This window comes from Plodia interpunctella, chromosome 9 (genome assembly GCF_027563975.2).
Source record: "Plodia interpunctella isolate USDA-ARS_2022_Savannah chromosome 9, ilPloInte3.2, whole genome shotgun sequence".
NCBI lineage: Eukaryota > Metazoa > Arthropoda > Insecta > Lepidoptera > Pyralidae > Plodia > Plodia interpunctella.
This window is the reverse complement of record NC_071302.1, coordinates 5,252,128-5,272,586: the sequence shown is the minus strand read 5'-3', so window position 1 is coordinate 5,272,586 and position 20,459 is coordinate 5,252,128. Positions and strand designations below refer to the sequence as shown.

General features: G+C 33.2%; 1 protein-coding gene across 2 annotated transcripts in view; it reads left to right on the top strand.

The window, feature by feature from the left end:
* Positions 1–17,040, top strand: part of LOC128672376 (lachesin-like) — a 33,962-nt gene extending 16,922 nt beyond the window's left edge. For both annotated transcript variants that reach the window (XM_053749492.2, XM_053749491.1), the window contains exons 2-8: positions 4,534–4,631; positions 6,642–6,849; positions 8,168–8,332; positions 9,363–9,491; positions 14,191–14,325; positions 15,072–15,224; positions 16,844–17,040. In XM_053749492.2, coding sequence (XP_053605467.1) covers positions 4,534–4,631; positions 6,642–6,849; positions 8,168–8,332; positions 9,363–9,491; positions 14,191–14,325; positions 15,072–15,224; positions 16,844–16,998 — 1,043 coding nt within the window. In that variant the 3' untranslated portion in view covers positions 16,999–17,040. The remainder of the gene's footprint in view (positions 1–4,533; positions 4,632–6,641; positions 6,850–8,167; positions 8,333–9,362; positions 9,492–14,190; positions 14,326–15,071; positions 15,225–16,843) is intronic.
* Positions 17,041–20,459: the final 3,419 nt, after the last annotated feature.

Sequence of the window (20,459 nt, the reverse complement as noted above, 5' to 3'; positions counted from 1 at the left end):
TCCGATCAGGTTCTATAATTAAATCTATGGTGTAAATTGATAGACCATTGATAGACAGAGCCTTCAACCACAGTAACTGGTGTCGGGGCTGCGACTGTTGGTGTGAGGACAAATGATCGACGACTGAATCAATTGTGACTTGTGAAATTGTGACAATCGCCAATGATCATGATCACCCTCGACCGCTGGTCATCACTAGCAAGCATGCTTAGTACTTAGAAATGTTTAAGCATTTGTTTTCGTCTTTCAATTTAGTATGTATTAACATGCACACTCAAACGAATATATGATTTATTTTTTTATTTTGATAACCAGAATTTTTTTAGCTGATAACTTTGCAATAACCCAAGCCTCTATAGTTGCTTTCCAACACTATAAGAATTATAATAAATATAAATAAGAAATAAAAATATTTTTCTTCTTTATTTCATAAACATACAATTTGATAACAATAACATTGATTAAAATATTAATTGCAACGTGCCACAAAGATAACGTTTTTGATCTCTGAGGTGCGTTAACATTCACTTTGTTAAATATTGCTATCATAATTTTCATAATAGATGTGATAAAAGTCAAATTTTGCAGAGATTTTAATTTGAGAAAATACAACTAATCTGAATTTAATTATTTCATGAAAACGTCGCTCGGCGCTGCATCCGAATCTGCATAACGTTTTTGCAGGCTGAGAGCTTTTCTAAACTAAGGATTTATTACGTTGAGTTTTCTTTGTCTGATGTGAAGAGTTTTATCTAGCAAACTACACAAATCATTCTATATTATATAAAAGTTTGTCTATCACCTTTTGGAATAAAGAAACGAGAACGCCTACAATTCATATTGAAATCGAATTTATTCAAACAAGACATACATTGGTTTACATCTTGTTTTGTTTTGGTAAAAATATAATGTACTATATTTTTCAGTTTATAAATATAATTTATTACATTACTTTTAAATATAGTTTGGTCTTAATAGCTTCTATCCTTAAATCACATCTTATTCACACCTAAATAATAATTTCTGTGATTCTTACTTCCATTCCATACGAATTCATTACGAACTGACTGCATAAGTTTTTATCTTTTATAATAATGTCTGGCTTCACGAATTCTGAATCTTGAAGTTATTGAATTATGTTAAAAAGTTTGCAGTAGTTTTCGTTATCCTCACAGATAAAGTTGAGTGAGGGAGGTTTTAGGATTTTTAGTGGAACAACGGATCTTTTTCACTTTGTTTTCCACATAAATACTTGCAGTTTAGTTATCTGTGGAGGATGTAGGAATGTATAAACCTGACTGTCAGGTTTAAGTATAACCAAATTAAATACCCAAATAGTAAAAGTATATAAAAAAAATGTCTGTTCCACTGGACCGATTTTGATGAATTTCGGTTATCGTGTAGTTAAAAATCCCCTTTCAAACATAGGCTACATTTTTTCAAAAATCAACTAGTGTATGACTAATGGGGGAAAGTTGTATAAAAATCATATCAGTTCCACTTTCGCAGAGAAATTCACGCGGGCGAGGCTGCGGGCAAAAGCTAGTAAGAAAAGATGAAAGAAGCGTTCCATTTCTTAAAATAGACATAAACTTCTTTCCATCACAATTATCATCAAATACGCTTAAATGCTAGATTATGGTCTCATTTTCAGGAGAAAATGAGAGAGGTCGACGTGGTGAAAAAATATTTTTCGTTCAATTTTAAAAATTACAATATTTACCTCGAGATAAAAATAAAATGCTCACGAGCGATAACAAAATTATGATACGTAACAAAATTTTTCGCGTAAAAATTACGTACGTAGCACACACATAAAGCATTTAAAAGTTTCTTTTAGAGTCTCGGGGGAGGGAATATCCCGGCATAAATTCTCCAGAGAGGTTTACCCGCTTCTTGAACCCATAAAACGATAAAGATCATCTTTGTGGCTGAAGGAAATGGAGTGTTCGTGTACGATTCACTCATTATTATGCTTATTTTAACGTTGTTTTGAATTACGAAGTTTCGGAAGCGAAACATTGACCTATTTGTGTCGATATCCCATGCGATTTCAGTTTCAGATAAGATTGATTATGGCATGGCTAGGCAAGAAACATTTGTTAATTGCCAGTTACTTTCCTAAAAAAAATATTTAAAAAATTTTTGAAAGAAATTTCAACGCGTTTCATTTTCTTTGCTCAGCGTATAAGTCTGGCAATACAGCGAGGAAATGCTGCCAGCCTTCTGGGCACGTTGCCTCGGTGCGGCGCGTTTGAGGAGGTTTTTTATTTGTAATTTTTGTGTTATTTTAATTTAATGTATTTATAAAGTTGTCTGTTACTATTTTAAAAAAATTAAATCCCTACATAGACCTACGTGGTTTTCAAATTTGGAATTAACAAAAAGTCAGAAGTCGTTCTGGCCATTGAATAGAATTAAATAAAAACAAAAACTGCAGTGCAGCAAATTTATAATTTTAGATAACTAACCTATAAAACCAAGCTAGTAATAATCAAATTTTTTATCAGGTAATTTGTAGTATAAGATACTTTGCATCAAAAGGTTAAATGTTAATATTGTACCTATTAGGAGTACTATTACTAGTAGTATTTTATTTTATATATGCTTTACATGACATGGTACAATTTCTAACATCCTTCGCAAGGAAAATTATCTTGTTTAATAACCTCATTTCATTCCAATCGGTCCATGTCATACATTATCCCTACATAACCATTGCCATAAGATTCTGTTACTTATTGCGTAACATATTTACGGAATCCATATAATATTTACAGGATAATAAATAGGTAGTCATATTTGACGCAAGGGAAAAGGGTGCAGACATTTTGGCATTCGCCTTATCAAAACGGGTAACGTCAGTCATATTTCTTTTCGGGATACGTACACGTATTGGTATTTCTTTTGTTTTTTTACCTCTACTCTATGGTCCATCAAAATGCCTAAACCGTTAGTCATAAAATTTACCTAACTTTATGGGCAATCAATATGATATCTATTGTTTATTTTGCCTAATCCGTGCTTTTATTTTTAGCTGGAATTATAGACTTTAATATCAAAGCTTAAGATTCAATTTAGCGCATCAACAAGGGTCCATACATGCACCATTTGATTACATTATGGACAATAAAATTTCATTGCCATGTAAGGGCAGAGCTGTATAGGTCCGGAGAACTGAAATGTTAGCCTTTATTACACTTTAGTATAGTGACTACTATGAACAGATACAGAGAAAAAACGTTCATTATCGGCTCTGGCGCGCAAATAAAACAAGATAGCTCCCCGAGGCCCGTTCACTTGGATATTGCGATCCACAAGCAAATTTGTTCTAGGCACAATGAATGTTCAGATATCGTACGTGTGAACATCCCCCCACTGAGATAACATTCGTAGCCAAACATTAGAAAAGAAAATAAAACCTCACTAATAAAACTGATCCCGTTTATTTCGGCATGCCTTATTTTGTATCATGTTAGACAAAATTGGCTTTCACATGGTTTCTGAGTGAGAATTCCCAATATACATCTACCAGTGAGAAATAAGTGAATAAAAACTTTGTTAAGTAATAAAGTTTGGTGAGTTATGGTCCCAAATGTGCGTCCTCTTTATTTTCTGCCCGTTACTCGTTTGATACACGTAACTGAGAACCTGAACCTGAACAGGTATATCGCACGATTAGAACTTTATTTTTATCGATTCCAGTAATTCAGTAAACAGAGCTTTTTCTAGAAGTATCTAGAAGATGAACCTAGAGGGACTTTGGAGTAATTTTTATATGAATAGAATATAATCTGAAACTGCAATCACCGTACATTTTTCCAGGGTGCAGCTAGTAACAAATGGTTAATATGTGTCCGAGTAAATTAAACGTAAGCAATTGGAACATAATGGAATTAATTCTACGGTTGTTTTCATAGCTGCTAATGAACAAGCAAATTTGTTATCTCGGACTAAGCTGGGATCGAATTAATGGTGAAATTCAATGTAAATATTTCTTCAGTTGGTAATTAGCCGGCAAACAGTTCGCCAGTTTGCTATCGCCCTCATTCACTACGCCACAATTTTGTTAGCGCTTATTTTGTTTGTAAACACCAATACTAACTGATTATAGATCTCGTTGTGTATGATAATCTACCATAATTTTTGTAAAAAAAAAATTCAATATATAAATCTGTTTTCATCTGAAAAAGATAAAAATCTGTTCCGGATAAAATTATCTTCAATTTAATTCCAAGTCAAAACCGTAGTTAAGTTGAAACGCGACCATATTGTATTTATACAATTTAATTATATGCTTTTATGTTTGAGATTTAGAAATTCAAATTATGATATCAAATTAAACGGATTATATTCTCCTTACTATCCGCTAATCCGTTTTGTCTGCTCATTATTCACTTGCTAATTCAATTGTTCACAAAAACGACTTCAAAGTGTATGTTTTTCAAGCAATCGACCGAAACAGAAGGATTCGTACGCAAAATTGGAAGCAAAATTAATTTTGCGGAGTATTAACTTGTGGTATTGTTTCAGATGTTCCTCGTTTTGAAGATAGCCTAAACAACTTGACTGTGTCATTGGGGAGAGAGGCGGTATTCACTTGCGTCGTCAATGACCTCGGATCTTACAGAGTAAGTGTCCCTTGGAATTACTGTTATATGAAATAATGAAATGTTGAAATTGAAAAAAACTTAATTTATAGTGAGTTATATGTGTGACTATAAAACATACGATACAAATTCAATTTGATATAGTAAAAAGTAGAAATTATAAAAGTAATATCAGTAATAAAAGCTATATCGACTCCCAGGTGTTTGAAAAACGAGGTTACGATACGCTATTTTAATATTATTTTATAGTCCAGATTTTGTTTGTATTAAAATTGCACCAAAATGTGAACTTTTATAACAGCACGAAAAGATTTAATTTCTACATTACATATAATAGAAATAATAATTACTTCACGTATCTTTTTCTCACGTAAGTTTTTTACTGGGTTCCTCCTAAGCCGTTGAGCGTCGGATCTCAGGATCCGCTAACCGTCGTATCACCGCACCATAAGCAATCGAGTGACTAACAATAAAGTTTATAAGTATTTTTAACAAGTCGATTCAGTATATAAATTGTTTCATTGTTTTCGGTTTACTCAGTATCGTGAACCCCATCGGGCCTTGGCCCAGAAAATAATGACGTGCCGAAACTGGCGATTCGTGCTTGTTATTCGCACGTAATGACTGAACACAATTACTATTGTGCTTATTTGCGGCTTCGAGTCAGTCAAAAACACAGGTTAAAAATAAATAAGTAGGTATAATGTATAGAAATTATTTTTTGTCGCTCTCTCTCATTCTCTCTCTCTCTCTTTTGAGCGCATTCCTGGCTACATTATCGGCCTCTAAAAGTCCAGAACACGCTTGGAAAATATATTCTAAATCGTTTGAAGATTTTCTCTGGCAACTGTCCCACATCAGCCCTCTTTTATTTGTAATGCTGTCGTTGCTTTCCACGCGGATTCAGGGTGGTCCCGTTGTCAGGCTGGAGCCACACGCCTCAAAAAATATCAAATCGTTCTATTTATAATAATATTTTTTTTGTTATTTCACATAAATTCATCATACATAACGTTACATATTGTACTGGTACTCATAACAAGTGAAAATAATAATTATGTATAAATTTTCAGCAATCGACATACCATACAAAAAATATTTAACTGCCTATGAACAATTTTTAAGTCAATCAATTTTAAGAAAGTCAAGTAATTAAATAAGATCATACGTTCCAGCTAATATTAAAACTGAGTTATTCGTGCCAAAGCTTAAGTTATGAATATAAACATATAATCCCCGCCCACCGAGAACAAATTTGTCTCCTTCATTACATGTGGTTATGAGATTATGATTCTATCATGAAACGCGAGTTAACGCATTGTGGTTGTTATAAGTATCGGTAGTATCTTAAAGTGTATAGTATGTTGATATAATATGATATGGTGGATACACATAGTGTGTGTATGTAGATCTACTAGCTGCCAAGTTAATTTCCGTAATATTCTCGGCATAAACAAAACTATTACAAACTTTATTTACTTTTTCATGTGCTACCACGTGATTAAGAATCACAAAAAATGGGGGTTTTTCTTAAAGTTCGCCGAGATTCTACAAAATGTGTTATTCAATAACTTAGTCTTTAGATTTTATTAATTACTTATTTTAGTCCATTTATCTTTACTTCAAAAGCTTCGCAGGAATTAAATTATATTTTAATAAAAAAGGAAAAGCTAGCAAATTCCACAATGTTATTCTGAATTTATAAAATAGAAAACTGGATGAAAATGCTTTTAGTTGCTATACTGCGAATTTTATAATTTTAGAATTTTTTTCTCTAAAAGATTATTGATTAAGATCAAACACTAATTGTGTTAAGAAATACCGTCAAACAGTAGCCTTTATATTCTCAAATTGTATTATAGTTAAAAAAAGAAGTTATTTTAATTCGTTTGATATAAAATAAAAAAATTTACTGGTCTAAGTAATAATGTTAGTTGTACACCTCTTGACCAATCAGCCTTTATCATTGTCAATCAACCGAGCTACTAGTAGTGACAGATGTTTTAAAAGTAAACTTATTTTGAAAAACAGGTGGCGTGGCTACGCGTGGACACGCAGACGATCCTGACCATCGCCACACACGTGATCACCAAGAATCATCGCATATCAGTGACGCACAGCGACCGACGCGTCTGGTTTCTCCACATCCACGACGTGCGGCAGTCAGACAGGGGCTGGTACATGTGTCAACTCAACACAGACCCTATGAAAAGCCAAACGGCTTATCTGGACGTCGTAGGTAGTAATATATCACTATCACTACAATTATAAAACAAAGTCGCCCTTTGCGTCTATTTGTTCCTAAGTTTTCTTATTACACCATGCGCGACAGGTTTTGATGCATTTTTTTACTGTTATATCGACAATTTATTCCCCAAAGTATATAGACCTAATACGCAGACGGGCCGGGTTTCTAGATTAAATAACAAAGACCTCTTTAAATTAAGATTCATCGTATATCAGTGACTCACAGTAACCGACGCAGTCAGACAGAGGCTGGTACATGTCAGCTTAACAAAGACCCAGTGAAAAGCCATTTGGATAGGTATATAATGCTTACCATATATTTATATACAATACCGTCCCCTATTAAACCGCATGTCAGTGACCCATAATAAGTGACGCGTCTGATTCTTCCACATGTTATAAAAATATTTAACGAAATAATGCAGCTGGATCATTTTAAGATAATTTAAAGTTTGTTAAAAATCCAATAAATCGATTTTTATTTGGTTTGAACAAGTTTAAAAATATAATTAAAAGTATTGCCATTTTCTATTAATTTGTAGATGTGTTTATCAATGTAAAGTCTTTCAAATCATAAAGATGATGAATTTTGTACTTATGTAGACTATTATCACAAATCACTGGTACAAAGACCCTCATATTTAGATCCTCTCAACTCTGACAGAGGATGCTACATAACACTTATGTCAACTAAACACAGACCTTATTAAAGCTAGACAGCTTACAGAGACGTTTTAGGTCATTATTATTCTCTCTATCTGTCCCTAACACCTCCATTTAACTTTGGCTAATTGTGTGTTGACCATGTTTTGTGTTAATTACTAATTTATCGTAGTAGTTTTGAATAATACAATTGTTTGTCACATTTATCTTTGTTGTAATAAGTATATTAGGTAGGTATTTCTGCTATTAGTTAGATTAGAAATACTTTAAACATATTATTGAGTAGTATTATTGGAATAATTACTTTGTATTTAGTCCGCACCACCAAAGAAGTCCTTCGACAATATTTGTATCTCAATCGATAATAGATCGGCCTCGTTCTTGTAGTCAGGACTGAGGCATTTCGGAATTTCTATCGTGGTGATAACTACATGAAAATGTTTCTTTTTATCGGATCTTTTTTACACTATTAAGTAGGTTTAAGTCTTAAGGAAAGAGGTTACCGCGACGCCTGCAGCACCAGGGTTGTCACTACCATCTTCTTTCCTACATTGCCTACTTTCTGGCCTACACTCTTATTTGTATTTTATGAAGTGAAAAATATAATTTATTAAATTAAATATAAACAATAATATGTTTTTATTCAGTGCCGCCAGACATCCTGGACTACCCAACGAGCAGCGACCAAGTCGCCAGGGAAGGTGCCAATGTAACCCTGCGCTGCGCCGCGCACGGGGTGCCCACGCCCGCCGTAGTGTGGCGCAAGGAGGCCGGCGACCTGCTGCCCACCACTAACTTTAGTGATACTCATAGTAAGTACTTTCCCTATCTTTCCACCTAGGGCTGCGATGTGTGATCAACGTAAAAAGTAATCTTAGAATTTTGAACATTTTTCTGTGATTTTACAACCGGTTGCCTGCCTTTTTGCGAATGCGGTTGTTGAATATCATCTGTCAAGTCTGTGCGTCCCTTAGTCGCCTTGTATGACAACATGCCACTTATAGTAAGTACATACGAACTAAAGGATGGCGCGATATAACACTGGATCGAACATTGTCGAAGAAAAAGAGAGGCCATTATCCAGTACTGGAACATAAATGGCTAATAATATCAACGCCTTTCTCTAAAAAAATAGATTCTGATAGACAGACTGACAGATGAGATAAACCATGAAATCAATCTTATTACGCAAGAACTTTTAATAAAATAACTAATTCTTTTCTCAAGGTACAAATGATGTAAGCGGAATAATCACTTATTTACGGAATAATACTTTCAAAACGTAATTAAATTAATTCTTCTGGCCACAAGCATTTGTACTCCTATTCCCCAACCCTTAATCAACTTCAGTATACAAAGCAAGAAACGTCATAAGGTTATCCCGCAAATCCCCTGTTACATTTTCGTGAGATGGGAAGTGCTATTCAAAGTTGAGTTTGATTTGCACTGCGGTTAACAAGCGGCTCTCAAACGTCACGGGACAAATCTGAAAAGGTTCGCGCGGAAGGGTTAAGCAAACAAAATACGGGTTACTGTAATACTTCCGTGTAGGTTGGATTCAATTTTGATTGGCAAATATTTTGGGCAAACACAAATAAACATAAGTAGCACAATAACATGTTATTTTTGGATAAAACTATTTCGCATAACAGCCTATTTTCACTATGCTGTTATTTTTTCTACTAAATAAAAGCTATTAATGTTCTATATTTACCACATTATAATATCAAATGCACAATTAATAGGGAATACATAAATATAAAATAGAGTAAGCTACGTACTTGTATGTATACCCATATTGTATACCCATACCTAATACTTAAATGTTATCATTCTTGCCAGATTCGTCAGTGAATGGCGCAGTGGTACACCTGGTGAAGGTGTCCAGACTGCACATGGGGGCTTACCTCTGCATCGCCAGCAATGGTGTCCCTCCATCAGTCAGCAAGCGAGTCATGCTCGTTGTACATTGTAAGTACAAAATGAAATATTTTCTTTGAAGCATGGGTCATTTTGTCACTGAACAGATGCTGTTGGAAGCTAGCTGGAGATGGCTCTGACACACTCTTGTTTCGGAGACCAAGATCCGCTTCGGGGTTTTATACTTATATTTGGGTTAGAATCTTCTGGAGGCACATTACCTATCCGTCTTCCTGTGGCTGAATGAGACGAAGGTTTTTATTAACGAAAAATTAGCTGTTCTATGTTTATTGGCGCTAGGCTTGTTCTAGGTTTATGGCGTTATGTTAAATTACTTTGATATATTTTACCAACTATTCAAGAGAAAAAACGATGATACTAACTCTTCTTCATTCGCGGACTATCACAGATTCATTTCGTATTCTGCTGTCTTAAACAAGACACGGACAAAGCCAGCAAATAGCCGGATATAAAAGGTTCGTTAGTGCTAACGACAGAAGATTTTACATTAGTGATTCCGCAGCGCAATTACTGCGAAACTTAAGTTTCACATCTTACTGTTCAGGATTTGGTTCTTTTTTAACAAGATTTCCTCGTATCTCTTTCATTCATCTGAACATTTTTCTGTTTGCTTCATTAGCTGCTAAGCATTTAAGCCCAAGGTCCGCCATCATATTATTTCCTCTCCACTTGGCACTTGTCACACATATCTCTAGATGATATCAAACCAGCAATCTTGTGCCAGGTCAAGAAATACATGTTTTAAAAAGGCTTTAATAGCTCAAGCAGTTGAAACATTACTAAATATATGCAGTCAACTAAAAAATATTATTCTGATAAAAAGTGTTACTACAAAATTAGCTTCAAAACTTTTCAGCCGCTTTTAATAGACCATCCTAGTGTAAGTTATTTGACTACTGAAATTCAATGCGACTTTTATGAACACTAATCTAATTGAAAGTTTGAGATAAGAGATTTGAAAACTATTTTTAAAATAAAAAATGGCGTCATCTAAAGCTGTAGACCAAGATCCCTTTTGGGTTCCTTGGGCCGCGGGAGTAATCAAAATTACTGTATTTAATTCTTTTGCAATATTCTATTGCGTGTTAAATATTTTAAGTGAAATATTCAATTATTCTTCATTAGTACCCGTTACCCGAAGGATTCATTATATGAAAGCAATATCATACATGTCATACATATTAATTCATGATTTTTTTTAAAATCCTATATTTTAATTTTATATAATAATATTTTAGTCCTACCCAAAAAAGGATTCCTACGTTTTTGTACTTTCCTCCAGTAGGTATAAGAATTTGTTCAAATCATCACAAACTCAAATCATTTATTTTGAAAAAAAAGGGGAAGTTTCTATGTAATATTAATATGACAAGTCCTCGATCATTCGCCATATAAGCTTAACCATACAACTTGGCAATTGCTCTATTTAACACGGAAAATAAGAATATATAGGTACTTAAATTTAAAAAATCCTTAAAAACATAATAGCAGCGTTTACTTAGCCACATTTGCATAAACTGCATATTAAATTTGCGATAGGGCGACATAAAGGCATTAGCGTTCATATTAAAATTTATACCAGATATTTATTTACAACTTTATATCCACTTAAGTAAAATTAAAGAGTTTTGTTTTGAGAAAGACCAACTGTAAATTATATAAAGTTATGTGCAGAAAATTGGCCAAAAAAGTGTTTAAAACACTATGTTGAGTACTGTACTCAACGAAAAACACAAACGTTAAACTTGTAACTTTTATTCTAACTATTGTCGGGGATTTAAAAACTAAACAAAAAAGCAAATTTGGTTTCTGTGGGCAGCACACATTAAAATCCATATTGTGTACCGCTATCAATCAATCACTCAAAAAACAGAAGAACTCACTCGCAATATTTTATGCCCTGTCAAAAGCACTTATAAAAAAGAGACTGCGGTAATGAATAAATCAACCACGAGACAAAGCGCTGTTCAGACTGGCATAAATTTTCATCTCAATGAAATCATAAACTTGTATTCACCTGAGTAATAGATTGGAATAACCATAGGTGTAATAAGCTAGATACTGCATATCTTATCGTTATCCGTATATCTTAGTGTCGAATATTTTCTTAAATCGTCAAGTTCTACTAGAAGTAAGTAATAAATTTCGACATAACTTAGCATTGAGAAAATATTATTCAATCCAGAAAATGACGCGAAAAAGTTCCTGTGAGGTCTAATTTCTACTCAAAATAAAAATGTCATATTTTTCGACTAACACTTGAAACAATCGCGTCGACAAAATCTAAAAATACTATTAAACATGGGTACATATATTGGTATTCGTATTTTTACATTTTGTATTAAACATACTATATAGTAAGTACTACTTCATATTTAACTGGAAAAAATCTATAACGCTTATGAGTCGTATAAATGGGAATATTTCAGTCAAATGAAAAGGTAATTCGTACATTTTTAACATTTTGATAATATGCAGTATCTAACGTGCGGTTATGTCTGTGTAAACCCAACTCGTCCAAACTGAGCTAAACTAAAATTAATTTAGCTTTAAATTTATTCTATTGAATATTAAAACGTTATATAAAAAGGAATGAAAACTTTTTCAGTCATAAATATAGGGTTTAGTTTTCCTTCATATACGTATTTGTTTATGTTCTCATTTATAGTTTTATATATTTCAGTTCTTATTTACAGTCGAGTTCGATATTTTCCCTATTTTTCTCATGCATATTCTTTTCATATTTTCTTAAAACATTGATATCATATTGCAACATATATATTCCTGTTCAATTCAAGCGTAAGAACTTTCTACTTTATAGTTCCTATGACTTTTATCATTTTTGCTTTATAACAATAAAATTACTGTTACCGTTTGAATAATTTTAAAAAAGTATGAGAAGCGCTCTTCAAAGCAATAGAGACAAGGAGATGTTAGGCCACCTTATACGACACGACAACTATACGAAAAATATAATAGAATAAATAAATAAAATAAGATAGAAGATGGAAAGTCGTAAAAGATAATCTATCGTATAATGTGGAGGTAAAATCGATGAAGTAAAATGGAAAATATTCCACTGACAAGAACCGCGTTTCTTACATTAATTTATAATTTTTTTCCATTGATTTGTTGAGTTTCGGCAGGCTATTACGAAATTATTACAAATCTTTGATTCATCATCCGTCGACCCTTGTCCCACTAATCTTAGTTTATCAGCTAAACACCAAATGCTTGAATCTTCAATTGCCTATTCAGGACACAAAATATACTTTCATTTTCAGCTAACAAGTTTAATAATCCAACAACTTCCTCAACAACTATTCATTAGTTTCTTAGAGGAAATATCAAATAATATGAAGTACAAGCAAATTTTCCTGTTCCAAATATGTGCCCTAATTTCTGAATGCGATTTATTAGTAATCATATATAAAATTTTTGACATAGATTAAAAGCTTTTATTTAACTTGCTATACATTTTTGTTTTCGTAGAATCTAGTAATTCAATTTTGAAGCATCTCCGAACGGTTGATCTGAAATTTGCGATCAGTTTGTTGGCAGATGTCATGGCAATCCGAACTTTTAAGTGATACACGAAAGATATTTTCGATTCAAATTCTTAAGCAAAGTGATTTTTCAACTTTTGAGAAGATATAGGTTTTTGAAAAAGACAGTGAAATAATTTTAATCAAAATAACCAACATAAGCCAGCTTTACTATAATAATAAACTCTGCTTATTTGTTGGTTGTTTACCAATTACTTATCTATTTCAGTACACAATGCACTCAAGAAGTTACTCTCTATAAGCAGGTAACACAAAGTTCCCCCACGGAAAATGCTCAAGACGTTAGAAGTTCACAAAGTTTTTCGAGTGGATTCTGAACTAGTTTTCACTTGGCATATGCAGTTGAGAACAGGGATTTTACATCATGTTCTAAACAAGACAGCTGAACTTTAGTCCTCTGTAATGCTTATAAGTGTGTACGTGTGAAGCATTCTTATGTTGCCTTATCTAGTCCGACACAGACAGGAGCGCAATTGTAACTGGTTTAGCATAATGATGATGATAAATAATAATATTTATTTATCCACAATAAAAATCATAATAAATAATGAAAGCAAGTATAATTATTGTGGCGAACTGGCGCCTGTACTAGGTTTCCGAAGAAGCACTGCAACAAAACTGCAACTCAACTTCAAAACTTTAAAACGCTTTCAGAACGGGTTTCAATATTTGTGGTAACTCACAGAAGTCATCGTTTGTAGTATAGTAACTTAAAGAAGTCTTAGGCAGAACATGAAGTTGCAGTTTCGACAATCGATTTATGTGTAACTTCATCGAATTCTTAAAACCATTCAATGTATTACTATTATTTATGTTAAATACTGTTCAATAACAGTATTGAGTGGTGTTGATATTGTTCATAATAGAGAAATGGCTAGAGGCTGTTTTGAGTTAATGGATGTTAAACTTAGATTTTTTTTCTGTATTCTGAATCTGTAAGAGCCATGCCTCATTTCTCAATTTCTCTCTGTCGTTATGACGTTCGTCGACAGACATGTTATATGGAGTTTCGATGGACATCAACGCACATCAGTGTCAAAAGCTATAGGAACGGAGTCTACGTAACGAAGCATAGCTGATGCCCCTTTGCATGGCTCTAATTGGTATGACGTCTACGTTGTTTGTAATATAGTAATTTGTAATATTAAGTATTTTGTTTACAGTTCCACCTATTATGACAATACAGAATCAACTAGTGGGAGCGAAAGAGGGCGAAAGTGTTCATCTAGACTGCCATTCTGAAGCGTTCCCTAGATCCATCAACTATTGGACGATAAACGATCAAATCATATCACAATGTAAGTAAATATTAATTCATTGTCATCATCTCGCACAACACTGCGACGCGATTCAAACATCGGCGACGCGACTAGTGTACGAACCTCAATGGATATTGTATGGCTGTAGTCACTTGGAGACTAAGTCGTAAAATATATGAATAAATGAATAGACAAATCACAGTTTGAGCTAGCCCGGAACCCGGGACCTCTCGATTCAGAGGCAAGGACTTTACCACTGCGCTGTTCCCCACTTCAATATGAAATGATTAATAATAGCATATGAATTTGAAAAAGTTTATTAAATAATCAACTTCTTTTTTATATTGTGTACCATGTCCCCTTGCTTTATTTTAGTACTTTTTGTACGTGTCGCGTATAATATATCAATTTAAATAAAATAAAAACTGACACTTGTGTTAGTAATAACACAATAGATAAAAAGAATCAAATTATGCATTTATACCTGAATAAAACGTTTGTTTGTTTGTAATATCTTACACATGTTAAAAGTACATTACATAACAAGAAGGTAAATATACAATGGCGGACTTATTCTCAAATAAAAAATATATATACCGCGTCGCAATGAGTAAAGATACTATTAGGAATAAAAATATGTACAGATTAGCTTTAAAAACATATTCAATGACTGGTTCTTTACAGTAATTGGTATCCGAAATTTGACGTTGAATGACTTGTTCAAAGAGTAGAGAAAATGTTTTGTATGTATAGAATTCGTCTGGTAAAGTTTCTTTTTGATACAGCGGACAAAAGGTTCGAGATCACATCTGTGGAGCGAGGCTACGAGGTCGATATGAAGCTCAAGATTAGGAAGGTTGGAAGGTCGACCTTTGGGACCTACAGTTGCATATCAAAAAACTCCCTCGGAGATACAGATGGCACCATCAAATTATATTGTAAGTATTTCTTTAATTTATTTGTAATAGTAAAATATTTATGTAACAGTCTAATGCCGACATTTATCAAAGCGAAAAAACCTTAGCGATGAAAGTCCTTCAGGCACTTCTTCAGGTCAAATTTAAAATTATATAATATTTCGCAAAAAGCTTCAAGCTACCAGCATTTCTGAACGACAATAGAACAGAAATGCCGAAAGAGACTCAAATTAAACAGGAGCCCCCGATCGCCGCAAAATCGCTATAGCGCGATGCTAGTGGCACTTGTAAAAGGCTCTCAACGCGTTGTGGCGTGTGGTTTCGCTCTAGAATTAGAACCACTTCATATCACATAGATGTCATACGAGGCGACATACAGACAACACTAGAATGGTTGATGTCAGGCAGGTGTCAGTAAGTTATAATATCACAACCGAATCGTCAAGTTCTTAAGGTTATTTTTTTACACTAACCCCGGGCTTTGCGGTATCACAAGCCCGAAAGCGAAAGAGCTTGCTAAGATGAAAGAGTGAACGTGTTGTGGTAATCACAAACATTTTTTCAGTAACCACTTTGATCAATTCTAATAGTAGAAACTGTCCTTGTACTTACTTAATTATTTCCACTTTTTATTTGCAACGATTCTGTTGTGTTCAGTATGTGATCAATGGAAATATCAGCAATTCCTTACGATCTTAGTTGCTAGTTTAGAAAATCAATACATTATGTAAATTACTATTATAACGACGCCCACCTTGAGCGGAATGAATGAAAGTTTAGCGTGTGAAGTGCACTTGATTAACTGTAAAAGCTATGAAGCTATTTTTACCACACACTACATTATTCCACGTATGTTATTAAATAAATATTTGCACATACAAATAACTTGTAATTCATATTAATTTATAGCAATCGTAACTTTTAATTTTTCCGTTTCCGAGCGTAGCAATAAATGGGTTTAAATCGGAAACTGTAGACCATTTGGGGTTAACGAACGCGGTAAAATGAAGTGAAACATAAGGAACGCTTTCTCCGTATACGGGCTAAGTTAATGGGTATGCCGTGTAACCGAATATTTGGGTATGTACAGAAAGCATATCGTTAAAATAAAGCTAGTAGATAGCAACGCGCTAGAAGTATATTTAGGTTACCCTGTATTAGGTAAGATAATAGACATTTAAGAATTAGGTATGTTTAACAATTACAATTAGGTATTACAAGAAGGGATGTTGAAAGGATATTATAACTCAATTAAATATTATGTGCATTGAATTTTTTAAACTTATAAAATTACAGATTATAGCACCTACTTGAATTAAAATATTGTATAAATATTATACAGCTACATATTTTAAGTATTAGTGGTACATTTTGTATGTACCACAACAAATAAATGTTTTCAGACACAGTTAGAATACAATCTCACATCCGCATCCTTAAATTTACATTGGCATATTACTGTGTATTATACACTTGTTTATTGAGAGTGATAACTAATTCAGATCTATTTCACATACATTTAATTTAACATATTCATTTGAAAATTATAACACACCGCCATTTCTATACAACTAATGTTATTCACATTTTCGCGGGTAAGATCTTCTAAAATTAGAATTTTACTAGGTCTTCTGTTTCAGCTCTGTCCGGGAAATTCGAGGAGATGCAGTACAATGACATAGGCGATTTCGACGAACCTCCAGACGTTAGCGAATTAGAAGCACTGAAACGAAGCAATGGAGTTAAAACAGCGGTTTTGTTACCGCTCCTTTTACTGCCTCTCCCCACATTATAATGCTTCTGTGTATATAAAAATATATTGTTACAATTATCTTTTCGTTATTGTTTCAATGTATCAGCCTTTTCACATAGGTAGAATGTTAATAAAATATTTGCTACGTGCTTGACGGTTCTTTATTGTCTGTGGATTTATCACTTCACAGAGGCATGCCAAGGATCGAATACAGAATATTTTACGTTACGCGGGGAAGTATTTTATTGGGTGGGTATCAAACAAACATTTATTTTCACAAGCAATACTTATTGCAAGTGATCAAAAAGATACAGATATGAAAATTATTACCGAGGAATATATTCAAAGATTATGAAATAAATATGCATGATTACATCTAGGTATCCCATTATTTTTAGTAATTAAATATATATTTTCCTACTAACTAGCTTTTGACTGCAACATGGTTTGCACATAAAAGTCCCATTTCTATGGAAGTGACGGAAAATCCGCTTTTAGTGCAAATGAACCTATATAAATCTATAATGTAAGTAATTTCTACTGTGTGGTCTGTCAATCAGCTATAGAAAAAACATATTTAGAAAGGTAAGTAATAAAACGTTAAAAAATTACAAAAAGAAATTGCAAAAATCTTCGATTTATGATTATCATAAAAGTACAAATCCACTTGAGTTTCATGTAATGCTTAGTAGGTATGAGCCCGAGTCCATGAAATATTGATTTCATTAGGTACGTCGTTTGTGCACTAATATTGATTGCAGTACCAGACTACCACTGCTAACTAAACTACATACATTAATTACGTCAATTGCCATTGACAAAACATACTGAACAGTTAATTAATACCGTATGAGCTAAGCAATTTAGATTTATATTACACTACACTTCTACCCGCGGCTTCGTTCGCGTTTATTTCGAGTTTTTAATACCTATCGTCTATATCTCGGGTTCTAAGCAACGTGTCGTGATGAAACCTATACCAGATTTAAGTTAGACCATCCGCTATATAACTGTGGACCGCATTAAAATCTAGTAGTTTTTGGTGATGTGCGATTTAGCAGACAGACAGATAAAAATTGTTTTCGCTTTTGTTAGTCCTAAAAAGACCCACCACAATTATTTTCCTTTAATATCTTCGATGTAATTAGTTATTAGTTTTTTTATATAGATAATAATTACAATTTAAATATTTATCAGTATAGTTATTCTTTTCTGATTATGTTGAGTCATTTTTAAAACTATTTATTTTAAAGTTAAACAGCGCTAAAATGGAATGAAGTGATAACGGATTTGCGAACAGGATTTATAAGGATAGGTATGTCTAAAATTCACGCCCGGTTTATGTTATAAATCAGTCTGGATTTGGGATCGAATTATAATTTAAAATCACCTTTACAAAATGGAGCCATGAATTGCTGCATAAAACCAACTCATTTTTTTCCAGAAACTGAATGATTAATTACTCATTCAATGTTACCTTTATAAAAAAATCATGCTACAATATATAGGTATATAATTACCTGTACTTGTGTTAGCTGAGGAGGAAAACAAATCAATGTAGATTTTTGAGAAAATTACTTCGTTTCAGAGAAGCAATGTCACAGATGTCAGTATGTTTGTAACATACAACTACAATTCATGGTTCATCTGCGGAAAATTTAATCTCCAAAGTCGAAATTTCACGTGAATGGCGCTCAAAAATGTGCAAACGGCCGAGAAACGTAAATCGTAAATTCGTAAAGCAATCGTGTGGACGTGATATATCAGTCATGTCGGCAACTTTTACTATTCGTACTTCGAACGGCCATTTTTTGGGTTCCGTACATCAAAAGGAAAAAGCGGAACTCAGTATAGTCTTCTCACACACATGACGATACAACAGTAGTCGTATCGTTGCGCGGCGTGTTAGTTCAACAAAACGGAAAAATTCAATATGTTATAACAAAAAAAAATATATTTTGAAGAACCCTCAGTGCATGACTAAACGTCGCCATTGACCGGTTTTATTTTCAGCTTGCAATGGCTGAGAGCGTTTATAACCGTCTGCTGTCATAAAATTCAATATCGCTGATGATCTGGTTATTCTAATAAAATTATAATGTGTGTGATTGGTTCTATCGAGTTTTTAATCTAAAAGTTGTTGAATTGACCTTCTAGATTTTTCCTTCAGGTAGGATAATTACATACTTTTCTTAATAAAACCTACGCAAAGTTGGATTTAACGCCCAATATTTTCCCAGTCTCAAACGACCTTATGGATAATAAAAAAAATGTTCTCTAATTAGGCTTGGAAACATAGATATTTTTCTTTCATCTATGCTTCGAAAATTTTTTGTTTGTTTTGTACCTCGTTCTCCACCTGAAGCATTTGAAATTGAAAGAACGAGACAAAACTAAAAATTATTCCGAGCATTTAGAGACTAACATTTATATTAATAAGGAGGACTTATTAATAAAAATTTAAATTTGATTAGGCTCAAAATAGTTTTAGACATGTCTCGTTATTTCAATGCACGTTCTGCACAAACTTATAGTCGTTTTGGCATTTTGTCGTTTGTACATTTTGGCACAAAATTTAGGAAATCACTGCAAGTAATCCTATTTCCGTCCGTACTTACTATTAACCAAACAATTTTTAACCAGGTACCTGGAAGCAGACATTATTCTCATCTATATAAATTAATTTAAAATTCCAATTTTTAAAGATTGTATGTAAATAGAAAAAAAACCTCACACCTTCTAATAAAAATCTCTTAGATTTAAACACAGCACAACGATTATACCATACAACTTTCAACTACCCAACTTACCTGCGCAAAAACTAGAGAATAGTTCTATATTTAAACATGAATTAAAATGCTAAGTTCTCAGACTTTCTACGTAAAAGCATACTAAAGCGAGCTAAGCTCAAGAATCCCAAGGATTTTGCCGACTTCTCAGCTAAGTGTCAATCCTAACTACGTGTATTTCGACGTAGCTGGAATGTAAATTCGTCACACGAGACGTCCAGAGTCGTCACGAACGTTATCGCTCGGGTGTAATGGGCACTTTGTGATAAAACGGCACGTCGAGTAACTCTATCACCTGCATGTTAAGATTACACTATCAAAATTCATTCCACGCTTCTCGCTCCTTTGTTGTGTTGTTTAATTAACATGCTTTTGAGAGATAAAACAATTTGCGTTAACAATGTTTGAAATTTTTAATAATGATTATCAATTACATTGATTTTACGAAAAACTAATTATAATTATAAAATGTATCTTAATTCAACTTAATGCAACTATTGTAAAAAGCACTTTTTTTAAAGGCTTTCAGTGTCAATCATTCACATAAGCTCCTATTAGGTGATGTTTCATCATTAAAAATCTACAAATAGTATCGTAAGTATACACCTATAAACTTTTCATTAATGCTTTGAGTATAGCGATAGCTAGGTGGTCGGATTTTCCTATCCAGTGCCTTTAAGAGATTAAAAATTTCGAAACAATAAATTCAGTATC